Source organism: Phacochoerus africanus, chromosome 4 (assembly GCF_016906955.1).
Source record: "Phacochoerus africanus isolate WHEZ1 chromosome 4, ROS_Pafr_v1, whole genome shotgun sequence".
In the NCBI taxonomy this organism is placed as follows: Eukaryota; Metazoa; Chordata; class Mammalia; order Artiodactyla; family Suidae; genus Phacochoerus; species Phacochoerus africanus.
The window spans coordinates 77,956,427-77,972,603 of NC_062547.1; the positions used below are offsets into that span (position 1 = coordinate 77,956,427).

General features: G+C 52.5%; 1 protein-coding gene across 1 annotated transcript in view; it reads left to right on the forward strand.

The window, feature by feature from the left end:
- SHC2 (SHC adaptor protein 2) overlaps positions 1-16,177 on the forward strand; it is a 31,141-nt gene that overhangs the window by 3,874 nt on the left and 11,090 nt on the right. The window contains exons 2-7 of the mRNA XM_047777838.1: positions 10,364-10,434; positions 11,956-12,016; positions 12,177-12,296; positions 14,157-14,210; positions 14,318-14,369; positions 14,459-14,585. Of these exons, the coding sequence (XP_047633794.1) occupies positions 10,364-10,434; positions 11,956-12,016; positions 12,177-12,296; positions 14,157-14,210; positions 14,318-14,369; positions 14,459-14,585 (485 nt within the window). The remainder of the gene's footprint in view (positions 1-10,363; positions 10,435-11,955; positions 12,017-12,176; positions 12,297-14,156; positions 14,211-14,317; positions 14,370-14,458; positions 14,586-16,177) is intronic.

The following is a 16,177-nucleotide window of genomic DNA, read 5'->3' on the forward strand; positions in this document are numbered from 1 at the left end:
GTCACAGAGCCTGAACAAATACCAGGGTGGTCGGCCCCAAAGATGTCCTTGTCCTCATCCTGGGACCTGTAGTGGTGACATCTCACATGGCAGAGGGACTTTGCAGGTGGGCTCCTGTGATGGGGGTGGTCCTGGATTCTCGGGGGCAGGGGGAGCAGTGTTGTCACAAGGTCCTTATAAGAGTGAGGTGGGAGGGTCAAAGGCAGAGAGAGTTGGAAGGTGCTGCCCTGCTGGCTGCAAGCCAGGGATTCGGAGCCTCCAGCAGCTGGAAAAGGAGGAACCATCTCTCCCCTGAGGCCTCCGGAAGGACCAGCCCCACCGCACCTGGATGAGGACCTCTGCCTCCAGAAGCGGAAGACTGTTGTCTTGAGCTGCACAGTCTGAGAGTTCGTCACAGTCGCCCCTGAAAATGAATGCACCCTTCCTGGTCCTTGCCATGCCTGTTCTGTCCCCTCGATTTGTGAAAGAGAGCGCCCTTCCCGCCAGCTCCTTTTGTGAATCAGGATGACTTTCCGGGGAAATCCCCACTGTGTCCTGTGACATTCCCTAAATCGCCCGTGGGCATAGCCCAGACCAGTGCCGCCCAGAGGACCCCTCTGCAGCTGTGGAATGTTCTGGATCTGTGCTGTGCCATTGGTAGCTAGGTGTGGACAAGCGCTCTCGAAGGGGGCCAGTGCTCCTGAGGAACTCACCTTTAACTCTGCTTCACTTTAAGCCAAATTCAACTGGTTGTCTGTCACACGGCCCCTGTGGGACCACTCGATTCTATGCGGACACTTGCCTGGGCCTCCGACCTTCTAAGAAGGGGGAGGGGGCATCTGTGCACAGCGCGTGGTTAGCCGGCAGGGGACTTTGAGAGCCTGTGCTGTGTCCTTCTGCCGTGGCTGTTTCCATATGTGGCACTTCGCCTTCCACGAACAAGCCCTCTCTGCTTTTCAAGGTGCCTTCACATGTGTCCTCTCTGGGTTCCTCACGAGGAAGGTTTTGAATGGGACACAGAGAGACCTAGAGCTGTCCCAGGGCCCAGTGTTTCCTGAAGGCAGGTCTCATAGATGGTGGTGTGCTGGGGACCCCGCAGGTTAAGTGGGCACAGGTGTTTTTAGCTGCAAATGCAGCTGATTTCTTGAAGGCAAGGGGCAGGTTGGCTCCAGGGTGATTCATTCAACAACTCGACCACGTCCCTGAAGACCTAGGTCTTGCCATTCTTTTGCGCTGCCATTTTCAGCGTGCCGGCCTAGCTGTTCTCGTGGTCACAAAATAGTGGCCACAACCCCAAGTATCGTGTACAGATCCATCCATGTCCACTGGAAAAAGAGAAGGCCATCCCTTCTGTACTTCTCCCTACCCGTGGCTGGCTGGAGAGGTCAAACGCCATTTGTGGCAGGGGAGGTGGGCCACCAAATTGGCTTGAACCAATGCTGAGCAGAGTGTGGTGCCTAGACATCTGGGAACTTGTTATAAGTGCACGGTTCTCAGGTTCCACCCTAGACCTGCTGAATCCGAAAGTCCCTGAGTGGGCCTAGTGATCCGTGTTTTACAAGCCTTCCAGCTGATTTTGACACCCACTTAAGTTTGAGAACCACCTGCTGAAGCCAGTTGCTTGCACGCCTGTTGGATTAACCACTGTTCATTTAGAACCAGTGTTTCCTAACCCCCCATCCTGAGATGAACGTGGAAAATATGTGACATCCATCTGCTTGTTTATTTCCCCCTAAAATCAATGTGATGGAATAAAACAGCAATAAAAAGAAAAACACAATGACAGCAATTCACGATAATGTAGAATCTATTTCAGTGTGTAAAGGTGTAGGCTTCTCTCTCCTAGAAGCACAGAAGCCACCATTCATGTGACAGATGAATGGGGGTTACGCTGGCAACTTCGGTACCACTGTTAGAGCTGCTGTAAGCGATGTGGTTTTCCAAAATAGTGGACAGCTCCTGGTAAATCCTGAGCAACACAAAACGAAGCCTTCTGTCAATATACAAGTTTCATTAACTTCACTGTGTATTAAAACCATACCACAAAGTTATGCATAGAATGACTCTACAATCCAGAAATTTACTTTTTCACATGCACCCCAAAGAGCCTGAGGATTATAAAATATGACTAGGGGAATGAGTGAGGTTGAGGGTGTGTTTGTGTGTTGTGTGTACGTCGAGGGTAGAAAATAAGTATTTTTCCTTTTTGGGATCTGAGCAGGAACTCAAATAGGTATTTGTACACCCATGTTCACAGCAACAGGATCACAACAGCCCGAAGGTGGAAACAACCCAGATGTCCACTGACAAACACTTTGCAGTCCAGCTACACAGTGAGATATAACTCAGCCTTAAAAAGGAAGGAGATTCTGGCGTTCCTGTTGTGGTGCAGTGGAAATGAATCCGACTAGGGACCGTGAGGTTACTGGTTTGATCCCTGGCCTTGCCCAGTGGGTTAAGGATCCGGCGTTGCCATGAGCTGTGCGGTGGGTTGCAGACACGGCTTGGATCTGGTGTTGCTGTGGCTGTGGTATAGGCTGGAAGCTCTGATTAAATCCCTAGCCTGGGGACCTCCATATGCCACGAGTGCGGCCCTAAAAAGTAAAAAAAAAAAAAAAAAAAGAAGAAGAAGGAAGGAGATTCTGACACCTGCTCCAACGTGGATGGACCTTGAGGGCTGATGCTCAGTGAGAGAAGCCAGACACAGAAGGACAAAGACTGTCTGTTGCCACTCCCAGGAGGTCCCTAGAGGAGTCAGAGCCACAGAGACAGGAAGGAGGTGGTGAGGGAGGGGCTGGGATGTCAGTGTTTCATGGGGACAGGGCTTTTTTCAGTTTGCGAAGATGAGAAAGTTCTGGAAATGATGGTGGGGATGGCTGCACAACAATGTGAATGTGCTTAGTGCCGCTGAGCTCTGCACTTAAAGATGGTAAAGATGGCAAATTTAATGTGTATTTTGCCACAGTAAAAAGATAAACAAAACGCCCTGCATGACATGCTTGAGTTCTGTATAACATGCAGCTGGGTTGTGGTGGTGACTGTGAAGGGTTTTTTCACATACGTCAACATCCAGGAGGATGTTCTGAAGTCCCTGGGGGCCCAGGACCGGTGTCAGTGCAGGGAGTCCCAGTGCTAAACTCCAGGGACGACCCAGCAATCTTGCAGGCTGCTCCTCAGCCAGCATTTGCTGAGATAGGCTCAGGCTGTGCATGTCAGGCGTATTTGGAACCATGGTCTTTGCAGGTGGGATCTGGTTAAGATGAGGGCATCCTCAGGCAGGATGGACCCTAGATTTCATGTGACTGGTGTTCCTATAAGAAGACGGAGTCTGGGAGTCCCTGTCATGGTGCAGCAGAAACGAATCCGACCAGGCACCATGAGGTTGCGGGTTCGATCCCTGGCCTTGCTCAGTGGGGTAACGATCTGGCATTGCTGTCGCTGTGGTGTAGGCCGGCAGCAACAGCTCCAATTGGACCCCTAGCCTGGGAACCTCCATATGCCGGGAGTGCGGAGCTAAAAAGGACAAAAAAGACACACACACAAAAAAGGCAAAAAAAAAAAAAAGACGGAGTGTTGATGAAGACACACAGGGAGAGACCAGGTGGCCAAGGAGGCCAGGACTGGAGGGGTGCATCTGCGAGCCAAGGCCTGCTGGCCATCACAGGAGCTGGAGGAGGCAGGAAGGACCTTTCCTCTAGGCGGCCAGTTTGACAGATTTGGATGCCTGCCCCCAGGACTGGGAGACAGCCACTCTCTGCTGTTCTAAGCTGCCCAGGGTGTGGTGCTTTGTCACCCTCCCAAAACTAATGCACTCATTGTGGGGGGGACATTTCTCCCTGGTAACAGCTCCATTTGTTTCCATGATAAGTACTACGTATCTGTGGGGATGTACTTTTTTTTTTTCTGGTTAGACTTTCAAAATGGAAGAATAGGAGTTCCTTGGTGGCCTAACAGTTGAGGATTCGCTGTTGTCACTGCTGTGGCACTGGTTCAATCCCTGGCCTGGGAACTTCCATGTGTCGCAGGCTCGGCCAAAGAAAGAAATGAAATGGACGGATGACATTAAAGTGTGCAAGACAGTCCTGTGCATGTAGCAGCTCCAGGCTGCCTGGCCCCTCACTGGCACCCCCAAAGCCCCCACCATCAGAGTCCGGTTTGAACTTCACCTGAGGAGGGAGACTTTGAGACTTTTCAAATAGCCTCGTACCCAACAAACTTTTACTAACTCATATTAGCCAAAATGGACAATTCTGGCCTGGATGGACACTTTCATTTTGAGAATGATATGTTTATTTTAATGGTTATTGGAAAACCATTTGATGCCACTAGGCATCAAACCCGAGGTGTCTGGTGGCAATGTGCAGTTTTCTCTTTTCCTCATGCACGTTCCAAAAAATGAGATGTAATTTAATGTCGTAAAACTTCCTTCTTTAAGATGTACAATTCAGTGGTTCTTAGTACATTCACGGATTTGTAAAACCCGCATAATGATCTAATTCTAGAACATTCTATCTTCCCAAAGAAACCCCATCCCCATCAGCAGTCACCCCCATCCCTCACCCCAGCCCCTGACAGCCAGGAACCCACTCTCTGTGTCTGTGGATGAGCCTGTTCTGGACGTTTCCCATCCATGGAATAACCCACTGTGTGTCCTTCTGTGTCTGCTTCTCTCACTGAGCATCATGGTCTCCAGGTCTGTCCATGTGATAGCGAGTGTCTGGTGCTGCTTCTCTCTTTTTTATGGCTGAGTGATGCTCCTGTGTGTGGAGGGGCCACATTATTTATCCATCATCAGTGGATGGGCATTTGAGTTGTTTCCTCAGTTTCTTTTAGAAATGAACCTAGTTTTGTTTATAAATAGAGTTTGTTTAAGATGAAAATACTATGTAATAATGGTTTGGGGCTCATGGCACAGCTTACAGAGGTAGTGAGGGGTCGAGGGTAGAGAGCCGGATGTTTGTCCTGTGTCTCCCTGGTGTGCTGTGTGAGCTTGGCTGGGTCCTTTCCCCTCTCTGGGCCTCAGTTTCACTACTTATAAATCAGTTTCTTCCCTTACATCCTGGGGTGGGCTCTGGGTTGCTTCCTTCTGCACATGCAAAAGGGAAGGTGGGTCACCAATCCATTTGGGGTCCCTCCTGACCTTCTCTGTTGGTCTCCTGGGGCGGCTATAACAAATGACCACAAACTGCGCCGTTTAAAAATACTGAAATGGGAGTTCCCATCATGGCACAGTGGAAACAAATCCAACTAGGAACCATAAGGCTGCAGGTTCGACTCCTGGTGTCGCTCAGTGGGTTAAGCATCTGGTGTTGCCATGAGCTGTGGTGTAGGTCGAAGACGCAGTTCAGACCTGGAGTGGCTGTGGCTGTGGCTGTGGCCAGAAGCTGTAGCTCCAATTAGAACCCTAGCCCAGGAACCTTCCTATGCCATGGGTGCGGCCCTAAAAAAGCAAAATAAAAACTAAACTAAACTAAACTAAAATAATAAAATAAAAACTACTAAAATGTAGCCTCTCCTAGTTCTAGAGGCCAGACATCCAAATGAAGATGTTGGCAGGCTGGTTCCAGGCTGACTCCCGGCTTCTGGGGGCCACAGCCCCACCTCCAACTCCACACCTGTCTCCATGCATCTCTGTGTCTCAGACTTCCATCTGCCTTTCTCTTAAAAGGGTGTCTGTCATTGGATTTAGGGTCTATCCTAAATCCAGAGCCATCTCATCTTGACATTCTTAACCCAGTTAAATCTGCAAAGATTCCCTTCAATAAGTTTCCGTTCACAGATTCCGGGGGTGGGGATGTGGACATACCCTTCTGGGGGCCACCATTCAACACACTACAGCTGGCTTTTGGAGAGTTTGGCATTCTAGGTCAGAGGTCATTGCTTCCTGGCAGGCCCAGTGCTGATTTTGACCTCTGCCTTCTTTTTTTTTTTTTTTTTTTTTTTTTTAAGGGCTGCACCTCCAGCATATGGAAATTCCCAGGCTAGGGGTAAAATTGGAGCTGCAGCTGCTGGCCTACATCATAGCCACAGCAATGTGGGATCTGGGCCGCATCTGTAACCTATACTGCAACTCATGGCAATGTCAGATCCTTCACCCACTGAGTGAGGCCAGGGATCGAATCCACATCCTCATGAATGCTAGTCAGGCTTGTAACCTTCTGAGTCACAATGGGAACTCCTACCTCTGCCTTTTTTTTCCTGCCTTCTATTTAAAAATTAAAATTCAGGAGTTCCCTGGTGGCCTAGTGGTTAAGGATCTGGCATTGTCAGTGCTGTGGCTCAGGTTACGACTGTGGTAGGGGTTCAGTCCCTGGCCTGGGAACTTCCTCATGCTACAGGTGTGACTAAAAAAATAAAAATAAAAATAAATAAATGGAGTTCCCTGGTGGTGCAGTGGATTAAGGTGCCATGTCACTGCTGTGGCATGGGTTCAGTTCCTGGCCTGAGAAGTTCCATGTGCCACAGGCATGGCCAAAAAAAAAAATAAATTCAGTTTCTTTTCATTGTTTACATATTGGGGGTTTCACACAAAAGCCCTGGATTGCAGTATTCTGGCAGCACTGGGCACCTCTGGCCATAGAATATGCAGTTTGCTGCAGCCTCCACCACTTCCTGCAGTGCTGGCTGATACTCTGGAGCCCAGAGTGTGGGTTCAGATCCTGCTCTGCCGCTTACGAGCTGTGACTTTTAGCAGGTAACTTGATATCCTCAGGGCTCTGTTTCCCTGGAAGTAACACTCTTTTTGTAGCATGAGGATTTGGGTGGAGCAGGTTCAGGTTGTGTCTGCAGGGTGCTTAGAGGAACAGGGTCTGGATGTGACATGTCATCACTGCCTGGCACTCGCCTCAGCCTCCTGCTTACCTTCCCTGCCTTTGTAGTCTGTGCTCCGCCCTCCATGATGGGGACTTCCATCGCATCTCCTCTCCTGTGCAGTTAAATTGTGCCTTCACATCATCCAGGAGGGGCTGGGGGCAACAGGAGGATTTTAGCTGCACAACGAGAGTGGGTTGTACACTAATTAGGGTGATTAGAACCCCTCACTCTGGGGCCCCGCTGCACTGACACCCCCATAGACACATACTCTGCTAGAGGGAAGGTACCTGTTGAGCAGCCAGTGCCCCATCAAAGCTGTCCACTCAGTGTGAGAGTCCCCTCTGGGGCAGGCACCACAGTTAATTCCTTTGAGATTCCACATGTCTAAAACATGCCTGGCATGTAGTCTGTGCTGATCTATCTGTCTCTCTGTCCCTCCATCCATCTGTCCACCCATCATCCCTCATCCATCCGTCATCCATCCATCACCCATTTGTCATCCATCCATAATCCATCATCCATCCATAATCCATCATTCATCATCCGTCTATAATCCTTCATCCATCATCCTACCATCATCTATTATCCACCATCCATCTGCCATCCATCATCTATCCATCTGTCCATCATCCATCCATCCATAATCCATCCATCGGTCAATCATCCATCCATCATCCACCCACTCATCCATCCATCACTCATTCATCATCCATCCAATGAAGGTGAGACACATCCATTCACCCTCCTGCTTAAAACTCTCCTATGGCCCCCATTGTTCACAGTGAAACCCAACCCCTCATCACAGCTCCGGGGCCCCATGTCCTCTCATCTCTTGCTGCTCCTGGCTTCTCTGCTCCAGCCATGCTGGAGTGAGTCGGTGTTCTTTCCAATCTCTTCTCCATTTCTGGCTTGTACTTGCTGTTCCCTTTGCCTGGGTCTTTGCTTGGCTTGCCTCCTCTCTTTCCCTGGTCACTGTCGAGTTAACCAACCATCCCAAAACCTAGTGCGTGGAAACAGCAAACACTCATTATTTCTTGTGGTGCTCTGTGTCGGCTGGGGCTGGGTGCTCCCCTCATTCACATGGTGATTGACTCCATGTCCACTGGGAAATAGAGGTAGACTGCATGTCTCATCCTCCAGCAGGCTAGCCTGGCAGGGTCGTGGGGTCCCGAGAGCAGCAGGGGAGCAATCTCCAGTGACAGGTGCCTTTCAGGCCTCTGCTTGTGTCATGGCCAACTTTGGGCCTGGATTGGGGAGGGGAGTGACATGTGGCCATTTTTACTGTCCACCAGTGGCATCTGGTTCCTCTCCCCAGAAGCAGCCATGGTGTCCTGCTAGAGCTACCTACCCACACATATGCATGTGAGTGCACACGTGCACACGTGCGCACGCGTGTGCGCGTACACACACACACACTGTACGTACCCGCTGTGCATACACTCTTCCTTGGCCCCACAAAAGCCACTCACTGTGCCTTCTACTTGGCACCTTGCTCTTGTCACTTGGTGCAATGTTTTGGAGATTATTTCATATAGATACATTAAAAATTTTGTTTCTCACAACTGCAAACTCTTCCATTCCAAGTACTGTGGTTTGATAGATTTAGCAAAAATACAGGCTTCTCAGTCAAATTTGAACTTCTAGTGAACAGGAATAATTTTCAGTAGAAGCCTGTCTCATGCATTATTTGGGACATACTTATACGAAGAAAACATTCATTGTTTATTGGAAATTCCAACCTCACTGGCATCCTGTGTTGGGTCTTACAACCCTGGAGTGTCGAGTTTTTGGGTGTCTCCAATTTCTTGCTAATTATTCCAGGTCCTGCAGGAAGGGAGGCGTGGGTGAAGGGTGGCAGGGAACCCTGGGGTCAGCACTGGGGGGCTTAGGGCAAAGGGGGTCAGGGGTGCTCCGCAGCTCTGTGTGGGCTGTAGGGGTGGGAGGGAGCTCACAGTCAGTACCCGCCCCTGTCCCAGCTCCAGTCCTGTGGGGGCGAGGAGCCCCTCAGAGCCACTTGTACACACATTGGGAGCCCACAGTCTGGCATAACTGTGGAATAAAGTCTTGCAATGGAGTTTCAGGATCAAAGTGTGTGCATGTATCTTTTTTTTTTTTTTTTTTGGTCTTTTTGGCTATTTCTTGGGCTGCTCCCGCGGCATATGGAAGTTCCCAGGCTAGGGGTCTAATTGGAACTGTAGCTGCTGGCCTACGCCAGAGCCACAGCAACGCGGGATCCGAGCCGTGTCTGGGACCTACACCACAGTTCATGGCAACGCCGGATCGTTAACCCACTGAGCAAGGGCAGGGACCGAACCCGCAACCTCATGGTTCCTAGTCAGATTCGTTACCCACTGCGCCACGACGGGAACTCCCATGTATCATTTTTTAAAAATGGAGGTAAAATTCATGTAACTAAATTAACCATTAACCATTTTAAAGATCATCTTTCAGGAGTTCCCATTGTGCCTCAGTGGGTTAAGAAGCTGACATAGTGTCCTTGAGAATGTGGGTTTAATCCTTGGCTCTGCTCAGTGGGTTAAGGATCCGGCGTTGTTATGGCTGTGGTGTAGGCAGGCAGATGCAGCTCTGATTCGACCCCTAGCCTGGGAACTTCTATATGCTGCAGGTGCAGCTGTAAAAAGAAAAAAAAAAAAAAAGCTCATCATTCAGTGGTATTTAGTACATTCTCAAGGTTGTGCAACCATCACCTCTGTGTAGAGGTTCCAGAATGTTCCATCCCCCCAATAGGAAGCCCCAACCTCATTAGCCTCACTCCCTTTCCCCTCCCTAGCCCCTGACAACCAGGGTCTCATTCTCTGTCTGTGGTGGGCCTGTTCTGGACATTTCACATCAATGGGATCGGATGACAAACACATGGTCCCCTTCCAGCAGTGCTGACACCTCAGTGGAGGAGCTTGTGGCCCATTGTCTGGGCCTCCCACCCCCTGCCCTGCAGCACATGAAACCCCAGACTCTGATGTTATTCCTGCCTCCTGCCCATCAGCACTGTCCTGGAGATTTTGAATAACCTCCTGTGCAAATGGTAGTTGGGCAGGACTCGGCACACTTTTCTTGGAAAGGGTTAGATAGCCAATGCTTTGGGCTTCATGGGCCAGGTGGTCTCTGTCCAGCCTGCTTGCAGGCCCTGTCCTGGGCTCTGGGGATGCAGATGTGAGCAGGGTCACCACTACATGGTCCTGGGCTTATGTTCTAGAGGAGCAGGAAGAGCAGAAATGGCAGGCTCTGTCTTGGCCTGCCAAGAACCAACCAGCTTCTGGGGAACAACCAGAGTCCGGGAGGGCAGCTCAGAGGATGGGCCCTGAACCTGGAGATGAGGAAGGAACATCTGCAAATGGATGGGGAAGGGCCGGCGTAGGGCCTGCGCGGGGCCGGCGATGCAGAGGCCCTGAGGCAGCCAGGCTGGGGAGAGGACAGAGCAGGGTGGAATGCTGGAGTGGCAGGAGGAGAGGGTAAAGAGCTCCCTGGAAGAGGGCTTGGGTCCAGGCCAGTCCCCCGCTGGGCTCTGCTGGGGGTGCCAGCACACGCCCGCTGACCTGTTCTCTCTCCCCAGTACATGGGCTGTATCGAAGTCCTCCGCTCCATGCGCTCCCTGGACTTCAGCACTCGCACCCAGGTCACCAGGTGAGCCTCCGGGTTGACGCCAGGGTGGGTGTGCTGCCGGGTCCCAGCTCTGTCCTTGCCCACCTGCCCTCCCTGCTCTCCAGATCCCAGATTCCCTCCCTAACTCAGGTGACAGCACGTCCCTCAGAGTGTGTGCATCTCGTAAGGGGTATTGAAGACGTCCCGGCACACGTGGACTGGCAGGTGCTGGCCTGTCCCCAGCTGTGACTCAGGTCAGGGCTGGAAGGTGCTGGGAGCCTGTCCACTGTCCCTGCTTTTTTCCAGTACAGAGAAGGCATGTTGATTTCATGATACTCAGAGTTGCCTGGACGGGAGCCCTGCCCAGTCATGGGAGCAACCAGGGCCGAGGCCGGAGGAGGGGACCCACAGCTTTTTGCAAGTTGAACCCTGACTCATCCAGTCACTGTAGGCATTAAAAAACTCTGTTGAGATATAATACACATATCAATCAATTCACCCATTTACACTGTACAATTTGATGTTTTATGCTACTTTGCAGAGTCACGCAAACATCACCTCTATCTAATTCTGTCTCCCCAAAGGGAGCCCCATTCCCATGAGCAGTCACTGCATCCCTGCCCCAGCCCCTGACAACCAGGAACCCACCTTCTGTCTCTGTGAATGTGTCTGTTCTGGACACTTCCCATCCATGGAATCCCACACTGGGTGTCCTTCTGTGTCTGCTTCTCTCTGAGCATCGTGGTCTCCAGGTCCATCCACGTGGTAGCGAGTGTCGGGGCTTCTCTCCTTTTCAGGCTGAGTGATGCTTCTCTGTGTGGAGGACATGTGTGTTCATTTCTTCTTCAGTGACGGGCATTTGGGTGATTTCTACCTTTTGGCTATTGCGAGTGGTGCTGCTGTGGCCATGTATGTACAGGTTTTGTGTGGATGCGTGTTTTCAGTTCTCTTGGGTGTGCACCTGGGGGGGCATTGCTGGGCTGTGTGGTGACTCTGCTTTGCTTTCTGAGGAGCTGCTGCCCCATTTTTCCTTCCCACCTGCTGGGAGCGAGGGCTTAGTTTCTCCTCGTGGCACCGACACTGTTGAGAGCCTGTCCTGTGTCCCTCTGACCTTCGGGATGCTGTAAAAGTTCCAACCCCTCCCCAGGGATTGGTGGTTTCAGAGAAGTCTGTCCCGTTCTGTTTGGGGGTCAGTTCTGGCCCCTGTCTTGGGGAGCCCAGAGCACAGGTCATCCTCTCATGCCACATACAACTTGGGGTTCAGGCTCAAGGGCTGTGTCAGCCTCCCTGAATCTGACCCCTGTGCTTTCCAATGGGCCGTGGCTCAGGGTCACTGAGAAAGATGGAGCAAGAAGAGCTGAGGGCAGGGCCGTTTGCCAGGTGCAAATGGGGTGGGTGGCTGGGAGCACTCGATCTGTGCCTCTGGTCCCTCAGTGGCCCCCTTCCCAGCCCCTCTCCTTCAGGGTCCACTGCACATGGCCCTCTGACCCTCCAGCCTTCTCTGAGCTCCTGCCCCTTCCCCTCCAAGCTCTCTAAGCCCCCTCCCCACCTCCGCCCACACAGGGAAGCCATCAACCGGCTCCATGAGGCCGTGCCTGGAGTCCGGGGCTCCTGGAAGAAGAAGGTGGGTGAGGGGAGAAGGTGGGTAAGGGCTGTGGTCCCGGGTGGGATGAGTGGGGGGGGCACATGGCTGCCCTGGGACCTGCCCCAGCTGGAGCTTTTTGGGACCTACCTTCCCCGGTGCCCAGGCTGCTCCCTACAGCCTCCCCATGCCCCACCACCAGGCCCCCAACAAAGCGCTGGCCTCCATCCTGGGCAAGAGCAACCTGCGCTTCGCGGGAATGAGCATTGCGGTCAGCATCTCCATTGATGGCCTCAACCTCTCCGTGCCGGCCACACGCCAGGTGAGTGCTGCCACCAGCCTCAGCCTCCGGCGGCCCCACTCCAGGCAAGCTGGGTGGGCTCACGGAGGTGAGGCCTGGAGGGGTGGTGGGCGCAGGTCCGTGTTTCACGTGCAGGTGTTGGTAAGGACATACAGACCTGGAGGCCCTGCCTTGGATGCAGCTGCCACCCTCACAGCCCCACAGGTGTCCCAACAGGGGCTCCTGGCATCAGGTGGGCAGGGGTCAGGGGTGCTGCTCCATGCCCCACAGTGCTCAGGATGGCCTCCACAGAGAAGGACTGGGCCCCAATATCTTCAGTGCCCAAGGGGACAGACCCAGGCTTGGGATCTTCTGGGGGAAACAAACCACCAAAATATAACAGCAGGAATGAGGGGATACCTACAGGAAGGGTTGTGAGGCCAGGCAAGTGTTGTGAGCATGCCCAGGGTGCTGTGATCTGGCAGGGGCATCATGGGGGGCTTCCTGGAGGTGGTGATGCTGGTGCCGATGGGGGAGGTGAGAAGAGGACAGCTGAGCAGAGGTCATTCCATGGGGAGCTGAAGCTGGGGAGGTTAGCAAGGATCATGGTGAGGAATTGGGATTTTTCCAGAGGGCACTCAGATTCTGGGAAGTTCTGGGGCTGTGATCTGTGGTCTGGTATAAGCATTAACCTATGATGGTTGTGGGGGATGCAGAGGAGGGGAGCCAAGCCCAGAGCCCCCGAGAGGAGGGTGTGGACCGCCCTGGGGAAGAAACTGGGGGAGGAGCAGCCTGCACATCCATCTCCACAGGGACTCTGTAGGGCCTGCTGCGCTCACCCCATCTGCAGACCAGGACATCAGCAGGGGGTCCAGCAGGGGGAGCCCTGAGGATCCCCACGGGGTGACAGGCTGAGCAAACCCTGGGGGACCTGGAGAGGTGTCTGGTGCATCAGCTCAGCCCTGCTTGGCCAAGTCTGCTGCTCACTTGGAGGGATATGACCACTCAGGGCAGTAATTGGCAGCAGCAGATGGATGCTAATAAGCATGCAAATGAGCAAGTGGATGCAAACAAACATGTAAACGAGCATGTAAATGAACATGGAAACGAGTGAATGGATGCAAACAAACATGCAAATGAGCATGCAAGCGAGTAAGTGGATAAAAACCAAAAGAAAATGTAAATGAACATGGAAATGAGTAGATGGATGCAAACAAGCATGCAAATGAGCACACAAATGAGCACAGATGAGCAGATGGATGCAAATGAGCGTGCAAATGAGCAATGGGATGTAAGTGAGCATGCAAATAAGCGTGCAATACAGGGCATACAGGTGATGCTGCGGGGGTTGACAGTGCAGTCAGGCAGAAGCCTCTAATGGGTCCGTCTCCACGGCTACCTGGGTGTGTGTCTGATTGTGTCTGTGCATGTGGTGTGCCTGGGAGTCCATGTGGGAGGGTGTGAGGACCACCGTGTGACATGTCAAGGTGTGAAGGTGGGCTCGAATGTATCTGTATGTGTGTTGGTGGTTGTGTCTCTGGACAGCTGATGTCCAGAATCTGTGTGGGAGAGTGTGTGTCTGCACAGGAAAGTGTGTGCAGGGGTGTGGTCTCTGTCAGGTTTTAGCAGGTGTGTCTATGCCTGGAGCTTGGGTAAGCATGTGTGAAGGTGTCCACCAGCGAGGCCTGGGTTTGTCCTCCTGCACGTGTTCTTGCATGGTCTCGGGCCTCTGTGTCCTGCCCTGGCTGCAGGGCTCCAGGGCATCCTGGCATCCCATCCAGGAGATGGCTCCATTCCCACCTCCCTGTCCTTCTGGTCCCTCCCTGTGGCCCTGGTCCAGTGACTGGCCCAAGCCCCCCACCCTGCAATGCTGCCCTGTCACTGTGGTCTCTCTCTGGCCAGATCATCGCCAACCACCACATGCAGTCCATCTCCTTCGCGTCAGGTGGTGATACGGTAAGACCAGGGACTGGGGGGTGGCTTCTGGCCCTTCTGTCCCCTGTGGCCATCGGCTCCACACCTGCATTGCTGAGAATCCTCCCTGGGCTGCCCTCTCTCCCCAGGACATGGCGGACTACGTGGCCTATGTGGCCAAGGACCCCATCAACCAGAGAGGTGAGTCCCGCTGGGTGCAGGCGGGGCCCGGTGGGCTGGAGTGGGTCAGCCAGTCCAGGCTGCACTGACACAGGATAATGACCCTGCAGCCTGCCACATTCTGGAGTGCTGCGAGGGCCTCGCCCAGAGCGTCATCAGCACCGTGGGCCAAGCCTTCGAGCTGCGCTTCAAACAGTACCTGCACAGCCCCCCCAAGGTGGTCGTCCCCCCGGAAAGGTACCAGCTTGCCTGCTCTGCCCCCCTTCCCATCCCCCTCCCCTGCTCTGCGCCCACTCCTGGCTCATGGCCCAGCCACCAGTACCCCTTTCCCTCATCTGTAAAACCGGGATGAAAATATCACCGCTCCTGGCTGACGTGAGGCTGTCACCCTGTCATCGTTAGTCTGCACGGGGGCGGCCCACTGGTCCCAGCCACTGTTTCAGGAAAGCAGCCAAGGAGGATGTGTAAGCTGAGAGGCGGCTGTGTGCCAATGAAACTATTTATGGATCCAAAATTTAAATTTCATCTGACTTTCACATGTCATCAGATGTCATTCTTGGATGTTCTCTTAACCATACTTATATGGGAAAAAAGAATGGAGATGTATATTTATAATTGATGCACTTTGCTGTGCACCTGAAACTAATACAATATCGTAAGTCAACTGTACTCCAATAAAATTTTTAAAAGTTCTAAACAAAACAACAGTTTGGGGAGTTCTCGTGGTGGCGCAGCATGTTAAGAACCTAACTGCAGCAGCTCAGATCACTGTGGAGTTGTGGGTTTGATCCCCAGCCTGGCATAATGGGTTAACGATCCAAAGTTGCAGCTGGGATTCGGTCTCTGGCACACAGACGTCCACGTGGCACAGGTGCAGCCATAATTAACAACAACAACAACAGTTCTATGGCTTAGAAGCGTAGAAACATCCTGAGCTCCTGGGCTGGCAGGTGGAGGTGGTGGGTTTGCGGTCGGCTATTTATTTATTTATTTATTTTGAGGCCCACACCTGTGGTATATGGAAGTTTGCAGGCTAGGAGTTGAATCAGAGCTGCAGCTGCTGGCTTACACCACAGCCATGGCAGTACCAGATCCAATCTGAGTGTTCGACCAACACACCGCAGGTTGCTGCAATGCCGGATCCTTAACCCACTGAGGGAGGCCAGGGATTGAACCCAAATCCTCATGGATAATAGCTGGGTTTTTAACCTGCTGAGCCACAACAGGAACTCCTGTGGTCAGCTATTTAAATATCAAAGCAGACTTGTTAGAATAAGTAGTGAATAAACGAACTTGTTAGCAGTCCAGTATGCACCTGCTGAAGGACAGGAGCACACAGCTGGACATGCCCCTTTGGCCTTGGCATGGGATTGCACGTTCCCCCCCCCCCCCATGCACACATGCACACACACTGGTTTTCTTCACCTGGGGTGGCCCCAGCCCCTCCCAGGCTGCAGGGCCCTCCTTTGGGGCCCACACTGCAGTGTGGTGTCCCTCCCTGACTCAGGGGCAGGCAGTGGCTTCCCTTCTTTACTCTTAGGAACCACGCTTGAGGACCCCACGGAGGTAGCATAAATTTCTAAGGTGCCATCCAGGGATGGAGGGCAAGGGCATTTTATTGGGCATTTTCTTTTCTTTTTTTTTTTTTGTCTTTTTGCCATTTCTTGGGCCACTCCCACAGCATATGGAGATTCCCAGGCTAGGGGTCGAATCGGAGCTGTAGCCGCCAGCCTATGCCAGAGCCACAGCAATGCGGGATCCGAGCTGCATCTGCAACCTACACCACAGCTCACGGCAACGCCGGATCGTTAACCCACTGAGCAAGGGGA